At 46.4% G+C, this 25309-nt stretch overlaps 1 protein-coding gene across 2 annotated transcripts in view; it reads left to right on the top strand.

Annotated features, from left to right (window-relative positions):
• Prkcb (protein kinase C beta) overlaps positions 1–25309 on the top strand; it is a 322945-nt gene that overhangs the window by 250179 nt on the left and 47457 nt on the right. For both annotated transcript variants that reach the window (XM_055627393.1, XM_055627392.1), the window contains exons 10-12: positions 7755–7928; positions 22935–23026; positions 24917–24979. In XM_055627393.1, the coding sequence (XP_055483368.1) occupies positions 7755–7928; positions 22935–23026; positions 24917–24979 (329 nt within the window). The remainder of the gene's footprint in view (positions 1–7754; positions 7929–22934; positions 23027–24916; positions 24980–25309) is intronic.

Below are 25309 nucleotides of genomic sequence, written 5' to 3'. Positions count from 1 at the left end.
CTTTAAGCATCTCCCTATTTCCACACCACACTGCCAGCGAACACCTTGTTCATGCCAGTGAATGTCTCTCAGCTCTTCTGAGGTTTGATAGTTTTTAGATTCCCCATATAAGAACCTACAATATTTGTCTTTCTGTCTCTGGCTTGTTTCCCTTAGCGTAAGGTCTTCCAAATTGGCTGTTTATTTTTAGCCCCTAAAGAAACCATCAATAACTATTACCGATCCATGTATTTCTAATAATGCCAGTAATGAGAGGTGATGCAATCTCAAGGGTAGAGATAACACTTCTTCATATTTCTTATGGTAACTCAGTTAAGAATTTTGTATTAGACCCAGTCAAGCATTTTCATTAAGGAACACAGGTAACAGTGTCTCAGGTTTAAGTTGTCTTTTTCTTTCTTTCCCTTTTTCTTGCAGCCAATGGAGTTGTCTCTCCTATTCTATAGGGGCCTTTGTTTAATGAATTTGCAGGAGCCAGGTATGACCAGACAGCAACTCTATTGTAAAGTTCCCTTCACATTTTCCCAGCCTTGTCTGTGCTAGAGGGTAAAAAAAAAAAAACAACTAAATTAAACCTAAAGCATGACACTGCAGCATCATTTTAAAGGGTTTAGGGGCTGAAAAGATAGCAGTTTAAAGTGCTTGTCATGTAAATGCAAATATATGGGTTCCATGCCCAGTAATCAAGCAAAAACCTGGTCATGGGGAAGCACACATGTAATGTAACAGATGGAGAGGTGGAGACAGGTGAGTGGTGTGCTAGACCAGTAAGAGACCCCGTCTCCAAAATAGAAAGGGCCAGTGTGTCCATTAATCCAGCACTCAGGAGGCAGAGGCAAGCTGATCTTCGTGGTTTATTTTAAGGCCGTCCTGATCTACACACTGAGTTTCAGGCCAGCTAAGACTACATCATGAGACCTTGTCTATAATTCCAGCATTTTGAGGCTGGGGCAGAAGGCCAAGACTAACGGGGGGGGGGGGGGAGAGAGAGAGAGAGAGAGAGAGAGACCATGTCTTAAAAGTAAAGTACAAGCCAGCTGTGGTAGCATATGCCTTTAATCCCAGAATTTGGGTAGGCAGAGGTAGGCGGATTTCTGTGAGTTCGAAGCCAGCCTGGTCTACAAATGGAGTCCAGGACAGCCAAAAGTAACAAACTTAGAAAGCAAAAGCCTGACAGAGAACATGCAGCTAGTAAGCATGCAGATTTGTATTCTTTTGGATCCCCTAGAGAACTTGTGGCCAGCCCCCTCTTAATGGCCATGCCTCTCATTCTGGGCTTTGTGCAAGATAACCCCCTCGTGATACATCATCTGGTCTCACCATGACCTTCCCAGGGAAAATAGATCATTATGCCTGTTTATCAGATGAGGAAACAGAGACAAAGAAATTGAATCAACCTTCCCAACAATACAGAGAAAAACTTGTATAAAAATCAGAATTTGAAGGCAGAACTTGGGAGCTTGATTTTGGACCTGTGTGATTTTATAGTTCTTGTTAGACAGAAGTGTCTAGATCGTCAGAATCCACTGGTGCCATAATTCAGTTCTTTTGTTACAGAGATTGTTAAGATGCCTACCATGTTGCGAAGGATGCTGAAGTTAGCCTTCATCCTGGATGCATCCAGATTTTTCTCTAAGCTCTGCCCCTGAGTGGCTGAGTGTCCTCAGGAGAGCAACTGGACAGTTTGTCCCACATTTGAGATCCTGACCATTATCATAACTCCTGATGGGTTCTAGCCAGCACACCTCCCTGGCACTTCCCCAGTCACAGGACTCACACAGGAAGTACCCAGATATTTAGAAGATTCTGATTTAAGTGGTCTGGAGTGTGGCCCAAGCATCAGCTCCTAAAAGCCCTGTGGGGAACTCTGATACGCAGTGTGGAGACTTGGTAGCTCTTGCAAGTGTGTGGGGGAAAAACCTAAAGATCAAATGAGAGAAGGAGAAGACAACATTTGCCTTGGAGCTCAGATAAGAACATATCCTCTTACAGGTCTTCAGAGGGGCCAGGTGGGGACTGAACTGAAGACAACCCCAGAGAGTAACAGGGCCCTTAGATGATGCCCCATTCTAGCTCCCAACCTTGCCCTCAAGTCTGTCTCTTAGTGGATTTAGCATAGGGGACAAGGGGCACAAGGGGCATAGGGTGCAGGCCTCACAGTTTCCCTGTGGCATCTACACCATAGGCACAGGAGCATTGACTTAATTACTTCCTCACTCAGCCCCCCTCTCATCTTAATTCTGCTCAGACACCTTACTGACACCCTTTGGGCTCAATAGTTTGGAGACCCTGAGTCCCAGCATCTCTTTGTCTATTTTAGATGCATATGTACAACTGAAGTCACTGAGCTGAAATCTGTTTCCATCTCTGCTTGCTAGGCTAGTGTCTTACTTAGTTGGGGTTTCTACTACTGTGATAAGACACTAGGACCAAAAGCAACTTGGGGAAGAAAGGGTTTGTTTCGGCTTACAGTTCTTAGGTCACAATCTGTCCCTGACAGAAGTCAGGAGGGGAACTCAAAACAGAAACCTGGAGGCGGGCCCCACTGCAGACACTAAGGAGGAATGCTGATTACTGGCTTGCTCAGCTCAAGATCACCAGTCCAGGGGTGCCATCACCCACAGTGGGGGTGGCCCTCCCGTATCAATCAGTAACGAAGACAATGCTCTACAGGCTTGCCTGCAGGCCGATCCTACAGAGGGGTTTTTCACTTGAGGTTCCCCTACTCTCAAATAATACTCACCTGTGTTGGGTTGACACAAAACAGTCAGCACAGCTAGCTCTCAGACCCGGCTGCTGCTGCGAGTGTTTCTCCTCCTCTTCGTTACAAGGGTGATAGCAAGAACACTGTCCGCTATAGCTCTTCCTGTGCAAGGAAGGAACTGTCCTCAGACCTGAGTTTCAGGAAGACCATGCTTTTCTGCTTGGAAACAAAATCTCTTTCCCTATAGAAAATATCAATGCTGTTACATTTTGTGTATCGCTGTTTGTTTTGGTGGCTTCTAGGAAAGAGAGAGGAGGCGAGAGGGAGGGAAGAAGGGAGGGAAGAAGAGAGGGAAAGAAGAAAGATGAAAAGGGGTAAAGAGGGGAGAGGAAAGCGGGAATAAAAAAGGAAGGCATAATGATATATTAAATATACATATACTATATACACATGCTCATATTCAGAAACAGAGACATAGGTACTGACTATGTGGTGTGTAGTCATTTTTAACCCTCTGTGTTGGGGTGTAGTTTGTGGGTAATACAATTCATTTGTGTTATATAATCTTGAATACTCTCAACTTCTTTGGGAAATATGGGTTAAGTGAAATCATACACACACATTAAACAGTGCCAAGTTCTAAGCACTTGAAGGCCTGAGCAGGAGCTCTGGGCAGCCAGATATGCCTGTCTAGATCTAGGGAGTTGTGGCTGCTTTTCCTCACTCAGACCTGTTGACTCACTTAGCAAACAAATATTAGTTCGTTGTTGACTGTGTGCTGGCGTTAGGAATATGAGCGATGGCAAAACCTCACAAAGGGAAAAGATACGGCAGATGACCAGTGCAGTGGCTGCTGTGGAAAGCCCTGTGGGGATGGGGGAATGCAAGACCACTTAGTGGGCAAAGTGGTCCTCATGTGAATGAGGACCCAAGTTCTAATCCTAGGGACCCAAATAAAAGCCAGGCATAGCACCTTACCTATGTGGCCTCAGCACTGGAGGTGAAGGTGGGCCCAGACAGGCAGATCCCTGGAGGTGGGTCTCTAGAGCTCAGTGGCCGGTGCATCTAGTCAAAATTGTGAGCCCTGTGTTCAGTGAAAGATCCTGTCTCGAAAAATAAATAAATAAAGTGGGGAGCCAACGGGGGAGAAGATAGCTGAAGCAGCTTCTTCCCTGTACAAGTACACTCACAGGCGAACATACTCACATATGCACACATGATTATACTATATACATGTGCCCATGCATATATACACACAAAAAAAGTGCCGCGAAGTGAGGTGAAGCTGTGTCTGTGGCATGAGCACTGCGTACTTAGACAAGGCAGGCACACAGGACCCCGCGGAGGTCACGGTGAAATGTGACCATTAGGAGGTCAGAGAGCAGATGCCTGACAGCCTGGGGAAAGAGTCCTGCAGGCAGACAGCCGCTGGGGACGCAGGCATCTTGTTCCATGTGCTGTAGGAAGACAGAAGAAGGTCTCACGAAAGTGGAGTGACATGAGCTGGCTTGGGTTTTTCAAGCATCATTTGGCCGTGTGGAGAGTCCTGTGTGTGTGGAGCTCAGGACTAAGAAGAATGGAAGCAGAGATGGTCAGAAGCCATCTTGCAAGCTTGGTTCAAGGACTAGCCATCCCGCAGGCTTTTCTCAGGAAGGATGGCAGACTTTTAAAATTCTATCCCCTGCCCTCCCTCTCACCCTCCTAAGAAAACAACAATGAAGTCAACCTCAAGTTCTAACCATGGTATGTGTGGAGGTGGACTTCCTCAGGTCTTTGTGGATGTTACTGAGTTAACATGAGGTCACGCTGAGTTAGAGTGGTCCCTAATGTAATGTGTCTTCGTAAGGACATTTGGACACAGACGCAGGACAACAGGGACGAACACCGTGTGAAGAAAGGGGTGGAAATTGGAGGGACAGATGTATCTACAAGCCAAGGAGTATGAGGCTTGCTGGCAGCCACCAGAAGGTGAAAGAGAGGCAAGGGTAAATTCTCATTAGCCTTCAGCAGCAGCTGCGCCTGCCAACATCCTAATATTGGGCTTCTGGCCTCTAGAACTCTGAAAGGATATGTCTCTATTATGCCACCTCGTTTTTCTGTTGTTCGTCTGCTATGCCCACCCTGAGAGACAGTCCAATACCGGATGTTAAGTGTCCATCAGTTGCCAAACGGTGTTGAGTTCAGTTGCCCTCTGCACACACCCTGTCTCATAAGGTTTCCCAGACCACCAGCTGGGGAATTTTTTTTTTGGCACACCCATTTGACAGATTAGGAAACTGAGGCTCAGAAAAGCTAAGCGGATTTCGTAAGTTACACAGCGGCTTTATGGCCAACCTTGGAGATGCACCAGGCATTCTAATGCTCAAATCCACACACTCACCACTGTTGAGCGCTACCCACTCCATGGGCCGAGGCCAAGATGCTGGGCACACCTCAGCACTGGGATCTGGCAGCAAAGTTTATCACCACAAACTTCTCACAGAGAGGCCTGGGGCTGCTTCTCTCTGTTTTATTTGCTGTCACTGGAGCCCTGCTATTTATCACATCCCTCCCTGAAGAGTCTTGGGTAACAGATGTGGCTTGGAATTTGATAAGAACGGTACTTCAACACATCCCTTCAGTCTGTGTGGAATCCTCGCCCTGGAGATTCAGGGACAGCTGGGCAAACAACCCACGCCCTCTGTGCTGGTATTAAAGTTTCTGGGAGCTCCAGGAACTGCTCGATGCAATTAATAAGAGATTTGTTTTCACTTCGGGAGCTCGTGGGGAGTGTGCCCGTGGCTATTGCTAGTTCTGTTTGCATTGTTTGCAGTTTTGCTTTTGCTGTCTTTGCCTCCCATGTAAGCATTAGCTAAATGCCTGAGATAGGCCAAGCCGTGACCAGGGTCTTAAAAATAGTTAGCAAACATCAGTTTAGGTATTAAGAGAAAGCGTGGAAAAGGCACATGAGGGCAGGCGAGATGGTCAGGCTCTGTCATCATCCCCACAGCCCTGTAGGCTGTCACTCCGCTAAGGACAGACAGGAGGGTCCCAGAGACTATGACTGAAGGTCTGGGTGTGACAGGACATTTTAGCCTCTCAGGTGCTGGCTCTCCTACCTTCTTTAGTCCTTCCGCTCACTTGCATCCAACCCAGACCACCTTGCTGCTCCCTTTACTCTTCCATCCTAGCTTTCTCTGCAGTCAGAGAGCAGACAATCCCACCTCCATCTGGTTCCCTGCCTCAGGACACTGGTTTCCTTTGGTCATTGTTCCTGCCTTGGGAACTTGAGTAACCTGTAGAAAACAGACGGGGACAGGGCTGGATTGCCACCTAAGCCAGTAGCTATTTTGTGCCAGTGCGACACAGGTACCATCCACTAAGAGGGGCAGCTCTGTGGGAGGCAGAGAAAAGGCCCACTGAGGTGGAACTGTGTGCCAGAAGCCTTAATCCTAAAGCATCCTACACCACGACCCCACATCTGTTGCACTCATTGCCACCCCTGAGTGCAAGGTAGGAGAAGACAGGAGAAGGAAGAGGGTGGGTGACGTCAAGAAAGCTGTAGCCTGAAAGTTTCAGTGTATGGAGTCAGGACCCTAGAAACGTCCATGCTTGAACCCTAGAAGCTTCTATGACCAAGTCCAGTTGGATCTTTTTCTGTGAAGACAGGAGCCCAGTGGGTGTACTGATCTCTGTATGCTCCCCGTGGCCCTCACTATTCCATCTGGCCCCAAGTCTCTGTTGCATTCTTTCGCTCACTTGCGTCAGGAGGGGACACTTTAGTCTTGATTTCTTAACCCCTTTGAGGCTTCCTCTGGAGTTTAAGTGAGACGTTTAACGTTAGGAACTTCCGGCCTGCAAGATGGCTTCGTGGCTAAAGTATTTGCTCCGCAAACCTGACAAGGTGCCCAGAGCCCACGAAGGAGAACCAGCTCCTGAGAGCCGTCTGACCGACACACGTGTGCCATGGTACACTAGCACCTTCCCACAAGGCACGTCATCATAATAAAAGAATAAAAACAGGAACTTTGACCATGTAAACCAGAGTTAAAATACTGCCCTTTCTGTGACTTTTGCTCTGGCAGGTCATTCACCTCCAGTTTCTTAGAGGATTCATAGCAGGGTCTACTTCTTAGAATCTTATGCAAAGTAAATAATAAATAACATATGAAAAATCAACAATTCTTTGATACGTGTGCGAGTACTGAAAAATCCGGTGCTGATGAATGTTGCTGATGGAACAGAGAACATAGTGTCGTTAGCAAATACACCAGTTATGTCACTTCTTCCTCAGGGAAGCCTTCCCAGACAGGTTAAGTCTCCTTGGAATGTGATCCTAGCCTGTGCTTCCCAAGACCCTCCTTGAGACTAGCATGTGCGAGGCATACTTCCTCTGACACGGTCAGGACTGAGGATAATAATAACATAATGGAAATGACACTGTGTCCAGAAGCCACCTGGTTTGCTGACCCTGCTCATGACCACAGCTTGTAGGAAGAAGCCCCAAGACAGCAGGTGAGGCTGTTAAAACAGTGCATTGACCATTCCTATAATTAGTTGTCTGATCTCTTTTCCCTCCCTGAGTTCAGGGTCAGGGAACGCGCCTGCTTGATTCTTGCTGCGTTCCCAGCAGACTTTTACAGAACAGGGCACACTGAAGGAATAAAGGAGCCAGTGTCTCAAACCCAGTTTTACAAAGCATTCATTCATTCCTGTGTTGTTAGTATTTACTGATCATATACTACATGCCTGGTACCTTCGGAGAATTTCGAGTTATGACGGTGACTAAAACAAGACAGTGAAACTTGATTCCACAGGGGAGGTTCTCCTTCTAGCCATGCCGGTTGGCATTGTTATCAGTGGATGTCCCAAAGGGTTCAACATGTGTTCATCTTTCCTAGAACCGTCTTCTATTGATAGCCATTCAAAGTGTGAGGAGGTTGCGAAGTGTTCCTCATTGTTTCTGAGTTAACACATCATGTCTGTCCAAAGATGGGTGTGGGTTTGCAGGAACTCCAGGTACCCATGGTTGTCCTCTAGGCCTCTTCTAACTGCACTCATGTCCTTCCAGGTCATGCTCTCGGAGCGGAAGGGCACAGATGAGCTCTATGCCGTGAAGATCCTGAAGAAGGATGTGGTGATCCAAGATGACGATGTGGAGTGCACAATGGTGGAGAAGCGGGTGCTGGCCCTGCCTGGGAAGCCACCGTTCCTGACTCAGCTCCATTCCTGCTTCCAGACCATGGTAACTGGCCCAGTGTTCTGAGCGCTTTTAGCATTTTCACAGGTTTTGGCCAGTCTTCATAGTAGCCATCCCAAGGAGATAGTGGGCCCTTGGTGATACCTTGGCTGTTTGCCTTGTGGAAACTGAAGGATGCTGGATCCACAGAAGCCAGCTGACAATTCCAAAGATTACCACTAAGTACTGTCACCTTGGGCAGATGCTATTTGTCCCAACTCAGGCAAATAGTTTTGTATAACCAGACAACCCAAGCCTTTTCTAACATTAAGGGATGCCTTGGGGACAGGATCTCAGCCAGGTTTATAGTCTGTACTTCTAGATAGTTAGAATCAGCCCTCCCAACCCTTTGGAGGAGCATGTGTACATTTCTGCAGGTTGCCTGAGGCCTTTGCTAGGGGCCTTCAGAGAGGAGGTTGTCCTCAGAGCATAGCCCTGAGAGGGGCATCTGAGGCTGGGCACAGGGTTGTAAGCGAGGGCTGGTGAGCTCAGAACATGGCTGCCAGAATGTGCAGGGAATATTCACGTGCTCTCTGCTGCCCCTACAAGAGCAAGACGTCACTTCAGTGGGTTCTGACCCTTCCCTGTTCCTGTTGGGTGTTGGCCTCCATTGCCCAGGAGAAAAGGCCAGAGCAAGCTAAGAATTCATTCCTGCAGATTTGAGTCTGTGAAGGACCAGTGACCTTGCGACATAAAGGTGCCTTTAGGGATTCTGTAGGGTTCTTTTGGACCCTTCGTCTTTCATCCTACATGCCGACTTCATATCTTCCCTCTATGTGAGAGGGGATAGAGGCTGCTGTATTCTGCATCTAATTTGGTACACCTTTGGCTGCTAATCAAGCGAGCCCTCAAAGCGCTTCTGTCACCTTCTTTTAAAACTGTTCTTCGATCTGCTGAAAATTCTGGGCTATTTGGTCTGCAGTGTTTTCAGTCTGAGGTTTGCAATCTCACAGCACCTCTGCATACTTCTCTGTCCCTTGTATTTTCTGCAAATTGATAGCTAGCTCTTCAGGCTTGGTCAGACTCAGCGTAGAAAGACTGCAGGATCTGGATGCGTTCTTTCACCCAAAGGCAGGATATGTTCAAGGATCTTGGTGGTGCTGGCCCAGCCTGTTCTCACCACTAAGTCCATTAGCTCATTGGAGATTTTAAGATAAGAATATTTGTTTTTGTATTTGCCAGCTGGAATGCTTTATTACAAAGAGTGGTTTCCCCTTACTTGGTCCCTGGTGATCTCTTTCATACAGAAAAAGACAGAATTGATGCTTCATTTCTTCTCTTTGTTTAAGATTCTGGATAATGAATTGGTTCACAACTGTGCTCTAAGGGAGACTAAAACTTGCCTTGAAAGTAAACCTTTAAGGAAGATTGAAAGTGGCAGTAAATAAAACTACAGGTAAATGGTAATTTGTATCGATAGGTGCTTGGCAAAGGTCAGTTACCAAAGAAACCAAGTATCTCTAAGGTTACCTTGGGGAATTCAGTTCAGAAGGGGTCCACATGTTAACAGAGCTCAGACATAACCCTTCCCTTTTCCGTGTCTGGTTCCCAGACTGACTCAAGGGCATCAGCACTTGAACGACAGACTGCCTGGCAAAAAGGCCAGTGGCAAACTTGGAGCAGCAGTTTGCAGTTTCAGCTGGGTGTGTTGAAATGGGGAGAAATGAGTCATTTGTGACTAATATTCATTAAAGGATAGCATCTTCATTAGTAACAACCTATTTTGAAAATGAACATGTGGCATGGATTTAAGGTTATTCTTTGGATGATAAGTGGCCTCCCCCTGTCCGTGTTTCAGTTTCCTGGCATCATATTCCAGGAGCTGCATTGTGTGGTAATAGTACCAAGCACTAAGCTTTCCTCCAGGACTTTTCAGATGCCAGGGAGAAGGGACCGAGAACCATGAGCATTAGTGGGGTGTTGTCCTGCACGGGGAGAGGCTCTGTGGTTCCTTTCGGGCAGTCTCCTGCTCCAGATAGTTGAGGGATGTGACAGACAGCTTTCCCACTGGTTGACAATAAGATAAAATGCTTACCCATCTCTAGGGGCTATATTTTGTTTCTGGGGAGTAGGGTGGGGGGATGCTTGGAGAAGTCCATTTTTTCTAAGCAAAAGGGCCTGATGAAGCCATGTGAGAGAGGAACAGACCCCCAGCCATCTTACCTGTGTTCAGATAGACTCACAGACACTTCACGTGTGTTGAGATAGACACACAGACACCTCACCTGAGTCCAGATAGACACACAAACACCTCACCTGTGTTCCGTGCATCTTCTTATTGCACAAATACCCCAACCTATTTTTTTTTCATTATAAAAGATTTGTTATTCTTATTTTTTTTTTTATTTTGAGACAGGGTCTCCTATGTAGTCTTGTATGTTCTAGAACTGTCCAACTGAAAGACATCTTTATGCCTTTGCCTCCTAACTACTGGGCCATCACTTCCACCCTCATTTCTAAAAATTTGCATGTGTATGTATGTTTGTGTACGTGTGTGTAAGCCAAGAGTGTGGGGCACCTGTGGGGTCTGGAAGACCCTGGAGCTGGAGGTACAGACAGTTGTAAGTCACCCAGTATGAGTGCTGGAAACTAGACATGAGCCTTCTGGAAGAGCAGAGAGTGCTCTTTGCTTCTGAGCCATCTCTCCAATCCCACTTTCTTACTTTTGAACGTAAGCACGTGTGTTTTAATTTTGCATAAAATAAATAATAGAAGGCACCTTCTATGTGTGGCATGGGAGTCGAAAATTTAAGCTTCCTGGCAACTCTTAGGTGGCTCTTACTATCATGTCCATTCTACAGATAAGGAAACTGTGCCATACAGCTAGTACATGTCAGGGCCAGGATTTGAACCCAGGCAGAGTGGCTGAATACTAATATAATTAATGTACACACTGACACGTGAAGACATCTTTTGAGTGTGACAACCCTCTGGTGGACTCCCCAGCACACAAATGTCTCCATTTGTGCCTGAGCTCTAACTCAGCCCTGTCACCTCCCATCTCCTCAGTTATAACCTCACATTTCCACTCCCTTGGTTTTCTCACCTCCGGGGCGAAACTGAACTGACTTTCTGTTGGAACACTGAGCATGTGTAAATCTTCAGAGATGTTTCATTCCCGCCACACACACGGGGGTGGTGGCCACAGCTGGAGAGCTGAGGATCAGGGGCACAGAGCACCTCTCTGTGGACACAATGCTGGGCCCCCCAGCTCTTCCTACTCAAGCTGAGCTGCATCCCCCTGAGACACCACCGAGGTGACCTTACCAGTGACTGTATTAGTTATTTTACTGCTGTTGTGAAGAACACCTTGGCCAAGGCGACTTATAGAAGGAAGGGTTTATTCAGGCTTATAGTTCCTGAGGGATGAGAGTCCATCACGAGGGGGAGGCACACGGCAGCAAGCAGAGGCCATGGTGGCTGGAACAGGAAGCCAAAGGGCTCCTGTCTCAACCACAGGCATGAGGCAAAGAGAGGAAACTGAAGTTGGTGAGGCTTTTCAATCTTACATCCCGCCTCCAGTGACTCCAGCCCTTCCTCCAGCAAGGCTGTGCCACTCAAGCCTCCCCAAACAGTGCCACCACCTGGGAGCCAAGCCTATGAGGATCATTTCTCGTTCATACCACAGCAACCATAGTAACCAAACAAGACCCAAAGCAGCAGTGCCCCAGCCTGTATCTTGTCACAGTGTCTCACTGCACCCTTCCAGCCCCTTTTTTAGAAGGTTACATTACAGATAAAAATGATGATAGTCAGAGGAGCTAAGTGCCTCCTGCCATGTCACGTGGCTGGCTATGTGTGGAGTCTGTATTTATTCCAGAAAAGCCCAGAAACTTCAAGCCTGGAAGTCTTTGCTGTCCCCCTCGTGCCTGAATTCTACATTGCTGCTTATGATTCACAAAACATTTTCCCTTTTTATGGCTGTAACCATGCTTCACCATAACTACAAGTGATTGTTTTTCTGCCCAAAGGAAGTTGACCTCAAGGAAAATAAAGTGACTCTGGTTGCACACTTGACAAACGGGAACCCCAGAACTAGAGGCAGAGTTTCCTCATGGCCTGTTCAGCGTTCTTTCTGCTGTGAAGCTGTCACCCCTGCTCCCATGGATACTCTAACAGTTAGCTCAGATTTTTCTCCCTGGGTGTGGCTAAGTGTGGGGAGTGTGTCGCTTCTGTGACTTAGGTGAGCACAAAGTTTCTAGGGCGAGCTAGGGGTGGTCATCCAGCACAGTATATGTTAGCACTGTTGGGTCCTTGGTCTTGGAAGGATGCTGGGGTGCCTAACAGGCAGGCAGCATCCCTGAGAGCCGGAGCGCTGTGGCTGGTGTGTGCAGGGTTCCCACATTTGTATTTGTTTGTTGAACCCATTGTGTCAAGGCCCTGAAGTGTCACCATGTGAGAACAAGAGATCAAGTCCTCTGTACCTTTGAGATTGCCACTCTACCAGGGAGACAGAAAAATGACCACAGCCACCAAAAGTACATGGGCTGCAGTCAGGTGGCCTGGTGTTGTGAGATGACATTTTTTGATGGGATCATCAAGGAAAGGCTTGGTGGTAAGGCTGACATTTGAGCAGAGACTGGAGCAGGCAGGGCTATCTGGCGGCAAAGCAGTGGCAGAGAGCAGGAAGAACACGCGTGAAAGCCCCAGGCAGGAGCACAGTCCCTGTGTCTGAGGAGCAGCCAGAGGGCCAGCTTAGCCTGAGCGGATTGTCATGTTGTATTTTGTGACCCAGAATTCCTTTATGAATCAGCTATCTTTAAAAGAGCGACAAATCTGTTATAGCGTACTGCAAACTGGATAGTTCTTTTTTTTTCTCCTAGAGATGTAGCATTTTGAAAATTTAAGGTATCTGATAGACATTTAAAAAAAATCTATGACGTGGTCAAAACAGATGAAAGTGAAAGTGACATGAATCCAATAATACTCTGCATAGGTTTTGTGTATGTGTGTGGTCATTTTGAAATGACACAAAGCTCTTTGGTTTTGTTTTTGGTTTTTTGGTTTTGATTTTGTTTTTTGAGATAGGGTTTCTCTGTATAACCTTGGCTGTCCTGCAACTCACTATGTAGACCAGGCTGGCCTTGAACTCACAGAGATACACCTGCCTCTGTCTCCCCAGTGCTGGGATTAAAGGCCTGAGCCACCACACCAAGATGGCAAAGCTCATTATTTTAGAAGCTGTTCAGAAAAGCAGAACTCTGTCGGAAATATCCTTACACTGTATTTTCAAACCTTTCAAAAATATGTGTGGCATTTTCCATGTTAGTGGAAATACAGAATATTAAATTTCATTTGATGTATTCTAAATGTGTTTAGCCTAAATAGGCACATGGAAAAGATTGGCATGGCCAAATCAAAATATTGATTATATTCAGGGAAGGATTTTTAGGTAACCGTCTTCTCCTTACGATTACAATTATTTTCAGAAGTGTCTATAACAAGGCAATTACAATTATGTGTGTGTGTGTGTGTATACTTGTGTGTGCACGTACGCATACCCATGTACACAGTCCAGAGGAGAACATCATGTGACCTTCTCTGTCCCTTATTGCCTTGCGACAAAGACCAGCATGCTCCAGGGCAATACATCTTCTATCCCTCACAGAATTGAGGTTTCAGGGGCATGCACCCACACCCAAGTTTTCACGTGGCACTGAGGATTTGAATTTGGGTCCTCGTGCTTACACAGAGAATGCAAGGACGCTCATAGGTAAAAACATAGGAGCCGTCTATACTCAGCCTCTTAAATTTTTAAATATTGCCCACAAAATGGCAAGATAGATGGAAGAGCTTTCGGAGGAGAGTTAAGTTGGAGAGAATTACTCATTAGATGAGCCGGTTTCAGGCGAATAGCATTCTAGCGAGTTGTCCCAGAAACACACAAGGCATCCGAAGCGTGCGTCCCCCAGGGAGAGGAATATGGACCTGTGATTACTGGCCATAGGACTCCTAGAACGTCACTAACAGCTTTGAATATGGGTTTTATCATCTCATAAAAGGAGCCCATTACACGGAGATTAAAAGAGACAGTAGACCGAATCTAACAAACACCGAGTGGAAGTTGGTTCCATGATTAGAGCTGGGCTGGGGCCCCTTGCTGCACAGGCACAAAATAATTTCATTTCCTCCAATCTTCTTGCAGTTTTTCTCGGGGACAATTGTCAGCCAGGCACATTCATGTAATTTCCCAACTGCCAGTGGGCACAGGCAGTTAAGTTTCTTCAGCAAAACATCTATTTTAACTGTTTTCTTTTCAATTGAACATATGCACCTCTCTCACTCTCTCTCTTTTTTTAAAATAGAATTAGATTTCATGAGTCATTGAAGGACAGAAGTTACTTCCTCCCCAAATTTGCTGCCATGGACCAGCAATAACTCAGCTGCAAGGCATGCTGGGAGAAGCATCAACATAGAATACAAAGGAAGGCAGAGGTGGAGACAAGGATGGTCTCCACTTATTGGTGTCGTGCCCATTGAGCCCCCAGAGCATCTAAGGGGCTGTGGTGACTCAGGCCATATCTGGTTTGGCACTAATGTCCAGTGATGTGCTTGGACTTTAGGGCAACGCTGAAGAAGGTTCTGGCAGGAGTCTTTGTAAGAGGTAACTGGACTGTAAAAAACAGAACACTCCTACACCAAACTACCTCATGCATAAACAAAAACAAATTCCTAACACTAAGAAAGACTTTATGGGAAATAAACGAAGGCACAGGTGTGCTTGACGTTGGAAAGAACTAGAATTTCTAAGTGTAGGGCAGATCTGTCTTCTTTCTCATTGCTTCTGTCCTTCTCACTGCTGTGGCAAGAGTGGCTTCTTGAGTCCAGGTCCAGGAAATTTCCTGAGTTCCAACTGATGAGCATAGGAAAGAGAATCTGATTGGTTCAGCTTATGTCAGGTGTCCCTTCATGGCCCAACAAAGTGCTCATTAGGTACCTCTAACTCAGTAGGAACCTTATAGAAAATGTCATTATCTACAGGGAAGGAATAATTGGTACTCCTGTTAGGTGGGAGATGCCAGTTGAGTCCACAGAAGTTCAGACGTATATACAGTCTTAAGTGTCTCAAAAAAGAGGGAAGCTAGTACCCAAGGGGCTCCTTGGCAGTTATCCAGGCTTCAGGGCACTAATGATACGAGGATTTTGTGAGCAGGTAAGGATCTAGAAATGACAACAGAATAAAGTGCTAGGTCAGGTGGAGATAAAGGTAGTTGGGTTCTCTCTACTTTCTTGATGGCCAGTGTGTGTTGGCAGATTCATTCAATAACCAAAGCTCTGTGAAATTTACAGAAGAAGAAAGGTGATTCTAGACTTTGAGAACCATTGTGTCTGCATGAAAGGGCAATAGGAAGCTGAAACACAAAGAGTAGCAAGTTCTCGTTTTGGATTTGGGATGCTCACGCTATAAAATGGGGGACAGGAGAGTTGAGTGCGGACACATCTCCTTGACTACACATTCACCTCAGTGAAGCTCTGTGAATTGGCACAGACTTGGCGTGCATGCCTGACGTGGAAGCACCCCATATGGAGGAGAAGCCCTCAATAAATATACTCCATTTAGGAAGACAGGGAGTATGAATAACCAACCCAAGGTCTCAGAGCAAGTATCCTGTATAACTAGGGTGTGAACCAGGACTGACTGATGCCAAAGCCAGAGCTCTTAATCACAGCACTTCACGGCTTCTCCGGAGAGAAGCAGATGGCTGTGTTTGATAAAGGGAGCAACTTACAGACACATTGAATTCACGGACCAGCCTTGAGAAATCATAAAAATCACTACTTAGACAACTTACCACAACTCATCTTAGAAAAATGATACAAGAGCTGCCCACGTGGTTGGTGCTCTTTCCAAGGTCTCATTAAAAGAGACAAGGGGCGTGGGGAGATGGCCCAGTGGATGACAATGCTTGCTCCACAAGCACAGGGAACTGAATTTGGATCCCAGCTCTCACACAAAGAGCTGTGCAGTGCAGTGCAAGACCCTGACTCAAAGAAATAAGGCCGAGTAATAAACCAGGCTGTCCAGCATCATCCTCTAGACCCTGCATACACAAACACGGGCACATGTATCTAAACACACATGGGTACATACGCCACACACAAATATTCCATAACCACAGAGAAAATGGCAGATATCCCCCTCACCACCACACAGCCATCATGTCACACTCTGTTTCAACCGTCTTGGGGGAGGATTGTCTCCTTTGCACTCCGTGGCTCCACGTGCAGGCCCTCAGACGAATTCTGGGTGTGCCAGGCAGTCCTCATTTTAAATGACCGTCCCCTGTACTCACCTATCCAAATCTGGAAAATTCTGCACAACCATTATACGTGACATGGTGACGCACAGAGATTTCAGCTTTGTGAATTTACTGATGGAATACGAGAGATAAGGAAGAAAAGAGAACTGAGAATACACAGACACCCCTTTCAGCTCACAGGCCATAGCAGCATCCGTTTTGAAGAGGCATTTTTTAAGGCTGAGCAGACTGGCTAGTTTGAAGAGAAAGGTGGTGAGCTTGCCTTTCTGCACTTTTAATTGGAGATGACAGTGGAACACCCACTTAGAGACGTCCTCGAGCCAGCTGGAGCCGACTGGAGCTCTGGAGAGAAGGAAAGGATAGAAATACAAATCAACAGGCATCAGCCCGGAGAGAGGCTCTGAGCCATGGCAAAAGGGGGAGAGCCATGCTGGACTTTGAGTTGGCCCTCAATAAATATGGTTTTTATAACGTCAAGTAAACCTTTATCAAAAATCGCAGATGTGAAAGCAAGGAACTTCTGAGGCAATGATTTTGTAAGAAGAATGGGGAATGAAGTCAAGCTCCAGGGAGCTGGGGAGGGGGCTAACTGAGGAAGAGTTGGGGGCTATGGAGGCAGCCCTACAGTTAGCTGGTGTCTCAAGGTCCACTCTTTCTTTTTTATTGTGTATACTTTTATTTTTTCTTTCTATTAATTTATATATTTAATCACTTTATAGCCTAATTGAAGCCTCCTTCCTCCTCTCCCTACCCAAATCCTTCCCCAATTTCCCCCTCCTCTTCTCCTCAAAGAACGGAAGCTCCCCCAATAGGTTCCAACCCACCCTGGCACATCAAATCACAACAGGACTAAGCATATCCTCTCCCACTGAGGCTAGACAAGGCTACCCTTCCCCTAGTCCAGCTAGGGGAAAGGGTCAGAGACAGCCTCTCCTCCATTTGTTAGGGGACCTGCTGAAGAAAAAACTGCACATCTGCTACATATGTGTAGGGGGTCTAGGTCCAGACCATCCACACTCTTCGGTTGGTGGTTCAGTCTCTGTGAGCCCCCGTGGGCCCAGCTCTTAGGTCTTTTAATGCTATTTTTTTCCTATTGCATTTATTTTGAGTATGGTTTGAATTAGTTATATGTATATTTTAACAAAGACTGTGGATGCTCTGGGGACAAGTTCTGTATCTTACTTTTCTTTTGGCTGCAATGACGGAGACCATGTCTCTCTTTCTCCCCACCCCGTTTCTGTCTCTCACACATAGACAATACTGAGAGAGACAGTTCTCAGTCTTGCCTTGACTCCAGGTTTGCTCTAGATGGCCTCTGGTGGACTTTCCAAACTTTGTCATTCCTGACTACTGTAGGACAGAGACTTGGTGGCATAGACAAATGGTGTTGGTTTGTTTTTGAATAAATTATTTAAAGTATTGATGCACCAGAATCAAATTGGATATAGAATGAACTGAGTTTATGTTTTTTTACAGGGACACTGACTTTCCGTTTATGAACTTTTAACATATTTAGATAATTATAGTTCTGTTTTTAAAATGAATTTCAACCTAAATACTTATTTTAGTCTTGCTATAAAGCCCAAGATGGCCTTACAATCTTTCTGCCTCAGCCTCCCAAGTAGAGACACAGGTCTGTCCCACCATGCTCAGAAAATGAAACGAAACAAACAAACAAACAAACAAAAAACCCAAGCAACAAAACCCCATAATTTGAATTTCTAAGATTACTTTTTAAATGAACAAATTTTAATAGAGCAGTGAAACTTGCTGAAGAACTTTCATTCGTCCAGGATGATAGCGGAAATTCCCTCTTCTCCTTTGTCATCCTCAGACATGATCTGGATCCCATGACTCTGTCATAAGTAACTGTATGTGCCTTATTCTGCCTCTCCAGAAATGATGCCCATGAAATAAGAAGCCTCCTATGTTTAAGGAGGCTTCCTACATTTTTTTCAAGCTCCATAAACACATTTTATATTAAAATAAAGTATAGACCTATGCACCGTTGATTACCTAAAATTATCTGCTACCCTGTTTTGAGAAATGGAAACACTGCTGTTTGGAAAGGTACCTGGTGATTCCTGAACACTGGGCACTTTGGGTTCCTCACAGCAGCAAGGCTGGCAGTGCGGTGGCACAGAACGGACGTCGTTAAGTAGTCGGAGGCAAAGGGACAGCTAGATGTCAGCCGTAACATTTAGTAACTGAGGCACTGATGAGCCAAAGCTAGCCTAGTACAGTTAAAAGATGGCAGGCGTCAGGGTTCTCCCACATACGGTTAGCAATGGAAACAGACCGTAAGCCTTACCCTCAGTGGGGTCACCACAGTGCTGGGGTTCCGACTAGTGAGACTGGGGGGTGGGGGAGGACAAGTTAAGCTAATCCATCCAGAAATCAAGCAAGTAAAAATCTCTCCCTCCCTTCTCCCTCTGTGGCCGATGCCATCTGCTAGTTTTAAAAATAATTTTTAAAAGCAAGTGTTTTGGTTCTCTTCAGTGTGCAGCAAAGACAGATGCTATTTTTAGGCTTTTTTAGGCTTGTTTTCTATCACCGCTCCCCCCGCCCCCCAAGAACCAGGGCCTGAGTGTCGTTGGCTCTGGTGTGCTGCCTGCTTCAGGCCACCATCTTCTCTGTGGCATCTGTGCAAACTGCCTATTTGACCTTCGTTTCCCTCTCCTCCCTCTCATTAGGTTGTTAGAAGAGGGGACAGTATTTATCTGAGAAAGAAAACATAAATTTCAGAAAGTTTATAATCGGTTGACTTGTGCCGTTTGCTGTAAACCTGCAGCTCCGGCTCTATGCCCAGAGAGAATACTGGGAACCTCCCCCAATCCTGGGCTAGAGACTTCACAGGAAGGATGCACCCATCCATCCCTCTACTTAAATTTTCTCTTAAAAAAATCTTGACTACGACCCATCAAATTGACTTGGTGGCCAGTTAAAGTAAGACACAGCACTGGTCTAGCTTGAAAACCCAGGTGACGCCCCTCATCCCTGTCATAGTCACAGTGCACGGCTCTGTGCCTTTGACTGGAGCCTCTCTGTTGGAGATGGCTAGTTGTATAGTCCTCATCATATGCAGGGGGCACAGGCCCAGGGACACAGAGAGATCTGTGGAGGCCTATCTCCAGAGAAACTGCTGAGCTGACACACACATCTTTCCCAACCTTCCCACTCAGGTGCCCATGGATTCCTGTGTCATTCATCCATTCAATCATTAATTTACATCAATGAATGGCGTTGGCCAGAGATGGCAGACATTCCGTACTAGCCGTCACTAGACCAGCACTCATGGGATGAAGCCCTAAATCTTAACGTTTTTCTCATGTACAGAGACCTTTACATGAGCTGAGTCAGCCCGTCTCCAGTCTACTCTCCCACCATCTTGCTTCTTCTCTCTTCTCTGCTCTTACTGGTTCTTGGTGGAGCCTAAAGTACAATAGGTAAACTCTCTGCCCTTGCCTTCTGCGTGGGCTGTTTTCTCCACCAGACACATACCTTCTGTGGGTGGGTTTGCGCAAGCGTCTCCTCAGTGCGGTTTCTCCTGAGTACTTAGTTGCTGCAGGAAGTCCTTTTCCGCCGCCTCATTCGCCAGCATGCCAGGCTCTTTAACCTGCACTGTCTTTTACATAGCACTCACTACCTTTTGACACTCTAGTTTATCACCTCTAGTATTATCTTTATCAATATCACCCCCCCCCCCTTAATGCAACATAGACGCTAAGGATTTTTGTTGCTTTTCTTCATTGCTTTTTCTCTCCAGCACCTGTAATCTGGTAGAACTCTGTAAATGTTTCATTATTTAACTGATGAACTGATAAACAGATGGGCTAGACTATCAAGTAAGATATATAATTACAAACTATGATGTGATCAGAGGAGACATGAACGGAGGTTCACGGAAGAATATAACAAGCAGGCCTGACTTAGATTGGGTGGGTTAATTTAGAGGCAACAGTTTTTTTAGGCTGAGAACATGAGGGGGATTTTAGTTTCCTGCAAATAGTGTAAGCCCTGCAAATGCAAGCCCAAAGAAAGCAGAATAAAGGAGCGACCCAACCCAAGCAGAACTAAGGAGAGGGGGTGTTGTTCATCCACTTAGCAAACACCCTTTGACAGAGGGAAGGACATCAAACGCCAGGTGGGCATTTCCCAAGGACCATGATACCCTCTGCCTCATTAGCCTTAGGCAACCTCCATGGATCTGATTCCCTTCACCATTTAAATGAGGAAACCCAGGAGTTAACACTTGAGGTATGCTCAGCTACCAAGAGTCAGAGGTGGGTTCCTAAATAATCTCTCTTTGGCTTGTAGTCATGTATTCCTTCGCTCTCTGGGCACTTACTGTGTATTGCTCACAGTTCCAGGAACAGGTTTACACAGCCTCTGACCTGAAAGAGTTCACAGCATGCCTTGAGAGAGATGTGGAAAAATCCCCTAAGTAGAGATACGGATTTTTCCCCCAGGTGCTTGCTGTTTCACTTCTGCATATGTTGTTGTTTCAGGTTGTTGTGTATAAAAAGCAGAGAAGGGAGATTAGATTACTCAATATGGCCACATTGGGAAGAAGGAGTCTGTTCTGGGGGTTATGGGCATGACATAGCTTTAGATGGAGGGAGAGACAGATGAATAGCCAAGCCGGTCCTGGTCAAGGCATGGGCCTGCTCTTAATTGGCCCATCCCTGTCTTGGCTCTGGACTTCCCTGCAGGGAGGTCTGACAGGTTAACAGAACTGTGTGAAATATCTTCCTGGGAGGCACATGCCTCCTCTGGGGGAGCCAAGGGGGCCTGGCAGTTCTTCAGTTTCTTTCCTTCTCTCAGTATGGGATTTCTGGTGAAATTTTAATTCTTTTGTGGTCCGTTGTCTCCACAGTCTGGTAGCTGAAGGGAAACGTCCAGGTGTCTCTTTAGAACATCATTTCTCCTAACAGGGAGGTTGCAATTCCATGCCCCTTGCTTTTAAATTTCAGTCTTGAGGGATTCTGTGCAATCTTCTGGATTTGCCATGAAAATGCCTGAAATAGGCCTGTGCACACATCAACGTTTGCTGTAACAAAATATTGAGAAAAAACAGTTCAAAGGGAAGAAAGGTCGATTTCGGCTCGTGGCTCCACAGGTTTCAGTCTGTGGTTACCTGGGCCCACCCACCGTTACTCCCATCAATGAGCCTCTACAAGATGGTGGAGTGCTGTGGTGGAGCATAGGAAGGAAGGAAGGCTAGGGAAACAGCCAGCGTCAAACGATGCCCTTTAAGGTAATGTCCCAGGAACCACCTCCTTCAGCTAGGTACCATCTCCTGAAGTTTCCACTGTCTCCCAATAGCTTACTAAGTTATGAACCCGTAAGGAAACTAACCCATTAATGAGGCCAGAAGCCCCAACGTTCCAACTGCTTCCTCAAGGCCCCACCTCTGGACTCCATTGTGCTGTGTTTTGGGTTGAATATGATATGTCCTCATAGGCTCATATACTGGGGGCTTGGCTGCCAGCATATGGACTTGTGGGAAGGCAGTGGATTAATCCTTCAGTGGGTTCTCGGTACGGTAATGTGTAACTGGGACGTGGTGAGGTAGGAGGCGGAGCCGACAACGGAGGAGGATGCTGCTGGGGACCATTGTTTGTCTTGACGCCTTCTTGCACTTCCCTGGTCTGGTTCCCATCTCCCCTCAGATGAGTGGTGGTTCTGCCACCATGATGTCTGCTGCATGTGGATCTAATCTAAAAACATGGAGACAGGTGACCATGGGCCAAAACCATAAGCCAAAGTACACCTGTCTTCCCCTTAGCCAGTGTCAAGAAAGGTTGATCACCACAGTCAGGGCTCAGGCCTTCCATACGTGACCATTTGGGGAAACAGGGCAAGCCCACACTACAGCGCTGTCTTCCTAGGCAACTTTGCCAGTTAATGGATTTTGCTAGCCACCAGGTTAGTCGTCTGTCAAAACTCTGTGGCCTAACACAACAGTCAACATTTGTCACTTCACAGTTTCACGGGGATCTAGGCGAGCACACCTCCCTAATAGTCTCAGATTTCTGATCTCAAGTGAAGAGCCACTCAAGCGGCCAGTGGCGATTGCAGTCTGCTGAAGGTTTAGCTGAGGAGGGAGGAGGGTGTCAGCGCTGGCTGTGGATAAGCTTTGAGTCATCCCCAGTAGACCTCTTCATGGTGCTGGTTGTGTTGTGCCCATCTTGTACCGCCTCCAACAAGTTGGCTGGTTCAAGGAGCTGTGTCAGACAGACCATAAAAGTGCAGAGGGGAAACTGTAAAAACTTTTGTGACCTCATCCCATCGGTTACACAAGTCAGCCCAGTCGCTGAGGGAAGGTGGTGCAGATGGCACGCACATTACAAGGTGAAATCACTAGAGCGCCAACAGGGAGACCGGCTTCCACAAACACCTATTAATGTAAAATTATCTACCCAATATTTCCTACATTTTTTTTGTTCCAGCAAACCTTGTTCTAAACAATGATACAAATTAAGTAGTAAGATCCATGTGTTAATTATATTTTCCAGCGCAAATGAATTTCATTTTGTAGCTATTAATTAAAAAGTGATTTCATTCCACCTGTGCTAGCCTGCACGCTCACAGCGGCACAGAGGTTACTCTGAAGGGAACGCTGGGCCCTGCCTGAAAGAACACGTCAGTTCTGGTAGGCTTAATCATGAATCCCAGCTACTCCCTGCTTTCCATTTGGGGGCCGAGAAACTATGGGGTGCTGATTTGGCTGTCTGCTCTCTCTTCTCAGGACCGCCTGTACTTTGTGATGGAATATGTGAACGGGGGTGACCTCATGTACCACATCCAACAAGTTGGCCGCTTCAAGGAGCCACATGCTGTGTAAGACAGACCTGCTGTGCCCTTTCCTTGGGATAAATGGGTATCTGTTCCTTTGAAGTTCTAGCCCAGCAGGCATTTTCCCCGACAGCTCAGTCTTCCTCTTTGTGAGGAATATTTGGCCAAGGAGGACTGCATTCTGCCTGCTCGCTAAACCAATGGCTGTTTCATAATCTCTATATTTATTTATTTATTTATCTATCTATCTATCTATTTATTTATTTATTTATTTATTTATTTATTTATTTATTTATTTATTTATTTATTTATTTTTGCCCCTCAATCCTGAGAAAGGTCTCCTAACTTCCTTGGGGGAATGTCCTTGCAGGTTTGTGTTTGTTCGTTTGCTAATGTTTATTGAGCGCTTCCTTTGTGCCAGACCTTGAGTTCTGAACAAACATGGTCCTATTTCATCCTGAGCAGCATGGGGAGGGAGATAGTTTCACCCCAGCTTTACAAACAAGTGAACGGAGACCTGGAGGGCAGGAAACGTGCAGATTCTAGAACTAGTGGGGCATCTGTGTGGGTGAGATCCACCAACATTCGTTCATCTGTTTCCTACACCTTTCTCTCTGGTTCTGGGGGATAGAAAGATTAAGGCGATTCGCAGTCATAGGCTGTGGGTCCCCCATTTTGCCCCCTTCAATGCACGAACCAGTCAGAGGCAATTTATAAAATAAAAACCTCACTGAGCTTCTCCTTTGCTTAGAACCCCGTGGGTGAGCAGGAACAGAAAAAGCCACAAGAATGAACATCAGTTCCCCTTCCTGCATCTTTGCTTAGATCCTGTCACTTCTCCTGAGAGCCCAGGGAGCCCATGGAAGGCCCCACCCTACAGCTCTGGAAGGGCTGTGGGCTCCTGTTCCTTTCAGCCTTCTTCCTCCCTTCCCACCTGCTAAAGTCAGGACCACTATTCTGTTCAAGCCCATGCTTCCAAATCAAGTTTTGGGATGGGATCATAGGACTGCTTCCCCTTTTCTCTCTGACATCTAAGTGACCCAGGTTCAGTTCATCATTACATGATGCATACTATTACAACTCAACACAGCTCCCTGAGGTCATGACAACCCTTCTGTGCTGTAACTGGAATTTTTAGCGCTCTTAAGATCTCTCTCCTGAGCCAGGCATAGTGACCAGCCCTTGGGAGGCTAAGGCAGAGAGATTTCAAGTTTGAGGCAAGCCTGGGCTACAGGACAAGTTACATAGTTATAGGCCAGCTAAGCTGCAGGGTGAGGTTAGACCTTAAGAAATAAACTAACAACAACAACAAAAAGACTAAGGATGTGCCTAGATACACACTGCTCTGGGTTCTACTCCTATACCCCAGCACCACAGGAAAAGCCAACAAACAAACTTCCCCTCCTTCTTCCTGGACCTCCACCAAGATGTTACACATTAGACCCCAGCTGTTTCCGGTCCTGGCTGGGACCACTCATTTGCTGTATGTCTTCTCCAGGTTCCTCATAGACTTCATCTCTAATAATAAGGCGGTACTGATAGAATGTATGTCATCGGATTCTAAGTTGAATTAAAACAGATAACCCCTAAAATGATGGCAAGTGCATGCTAAGCCTTCAACAGCTGCCAGGTGCTGCCACTAACATCCCTTAACTTGTACTAGGTTGAAACAATCCTCCTCTAACAGCCCACCCGCCCCCATAGCCCCCTCCCCACTATGCAGTTGCCGGCCCTTCACCCACCCGCATGTGTCACTCCGAACTGTCCTGTTCGCCCACCCATGTGCTCAGCATTTTGTGAGACGGGCAGCTGACCATCCATAGTGGGCTTGTCATGCCTTGCGCCTCGTTCAATATTATATTGACTTGTGAGAATTTGCCAAGTGTATGGTGTCCTTGACTTTCACCATCACCATTTTTTTTTTTTTAATTTCAGATTTTACGCTGCAGAGATTGCCATCGGTCTGTTCTTCTTGCAGAGCAAGGGCATCATTTACCGGTAAGTGAGCATGGCTGTTCTATCTCCTCAGCTCCCTCAGCTCCTCCCTTCCTGCCTCTTTCTTCAACTGCATTTAAAATTAGAATCTGTGGTGGGGGAGGAATTCTCCAGTACTAACTTGGGCATGTGTTCTGCCAGGCAGCATCGCCCACTGCCCTGGCAAAGTTTGGGCAGCTGTATATGGTGATAGAAAAATCTTGATGGACTGTGTCACCCATGATTCTTTGGGACCTCAAACATGAGGACACTGAGTCTCTGAGAAGAGGTGGCTCTGACAAGAAGGTGTCAACGCTTTTCTCCTGGACCCCACGTCCAGGAAGTACATGAAGA

The sequence above is a fragment of the Psammomys obesus genome, unplaced genomic scaffold, assembly GCF_907164565.1.
Source record: "Psammomys obesus unplaced genomic scaffold, mPsaObe1.curated_primary_1811, whole genome shotgun sequence".
NCBI lineage: Eukaryota > Metazoa > Chordata > Mammalia > Rodentia > Muridae > Psammomys > Psammomys obesus.
The sequence above is the reverse complement of the archived record's forward strand: the minus strand, read 5'-3'. Positions and strand labels throughout refer to the sequence as shown.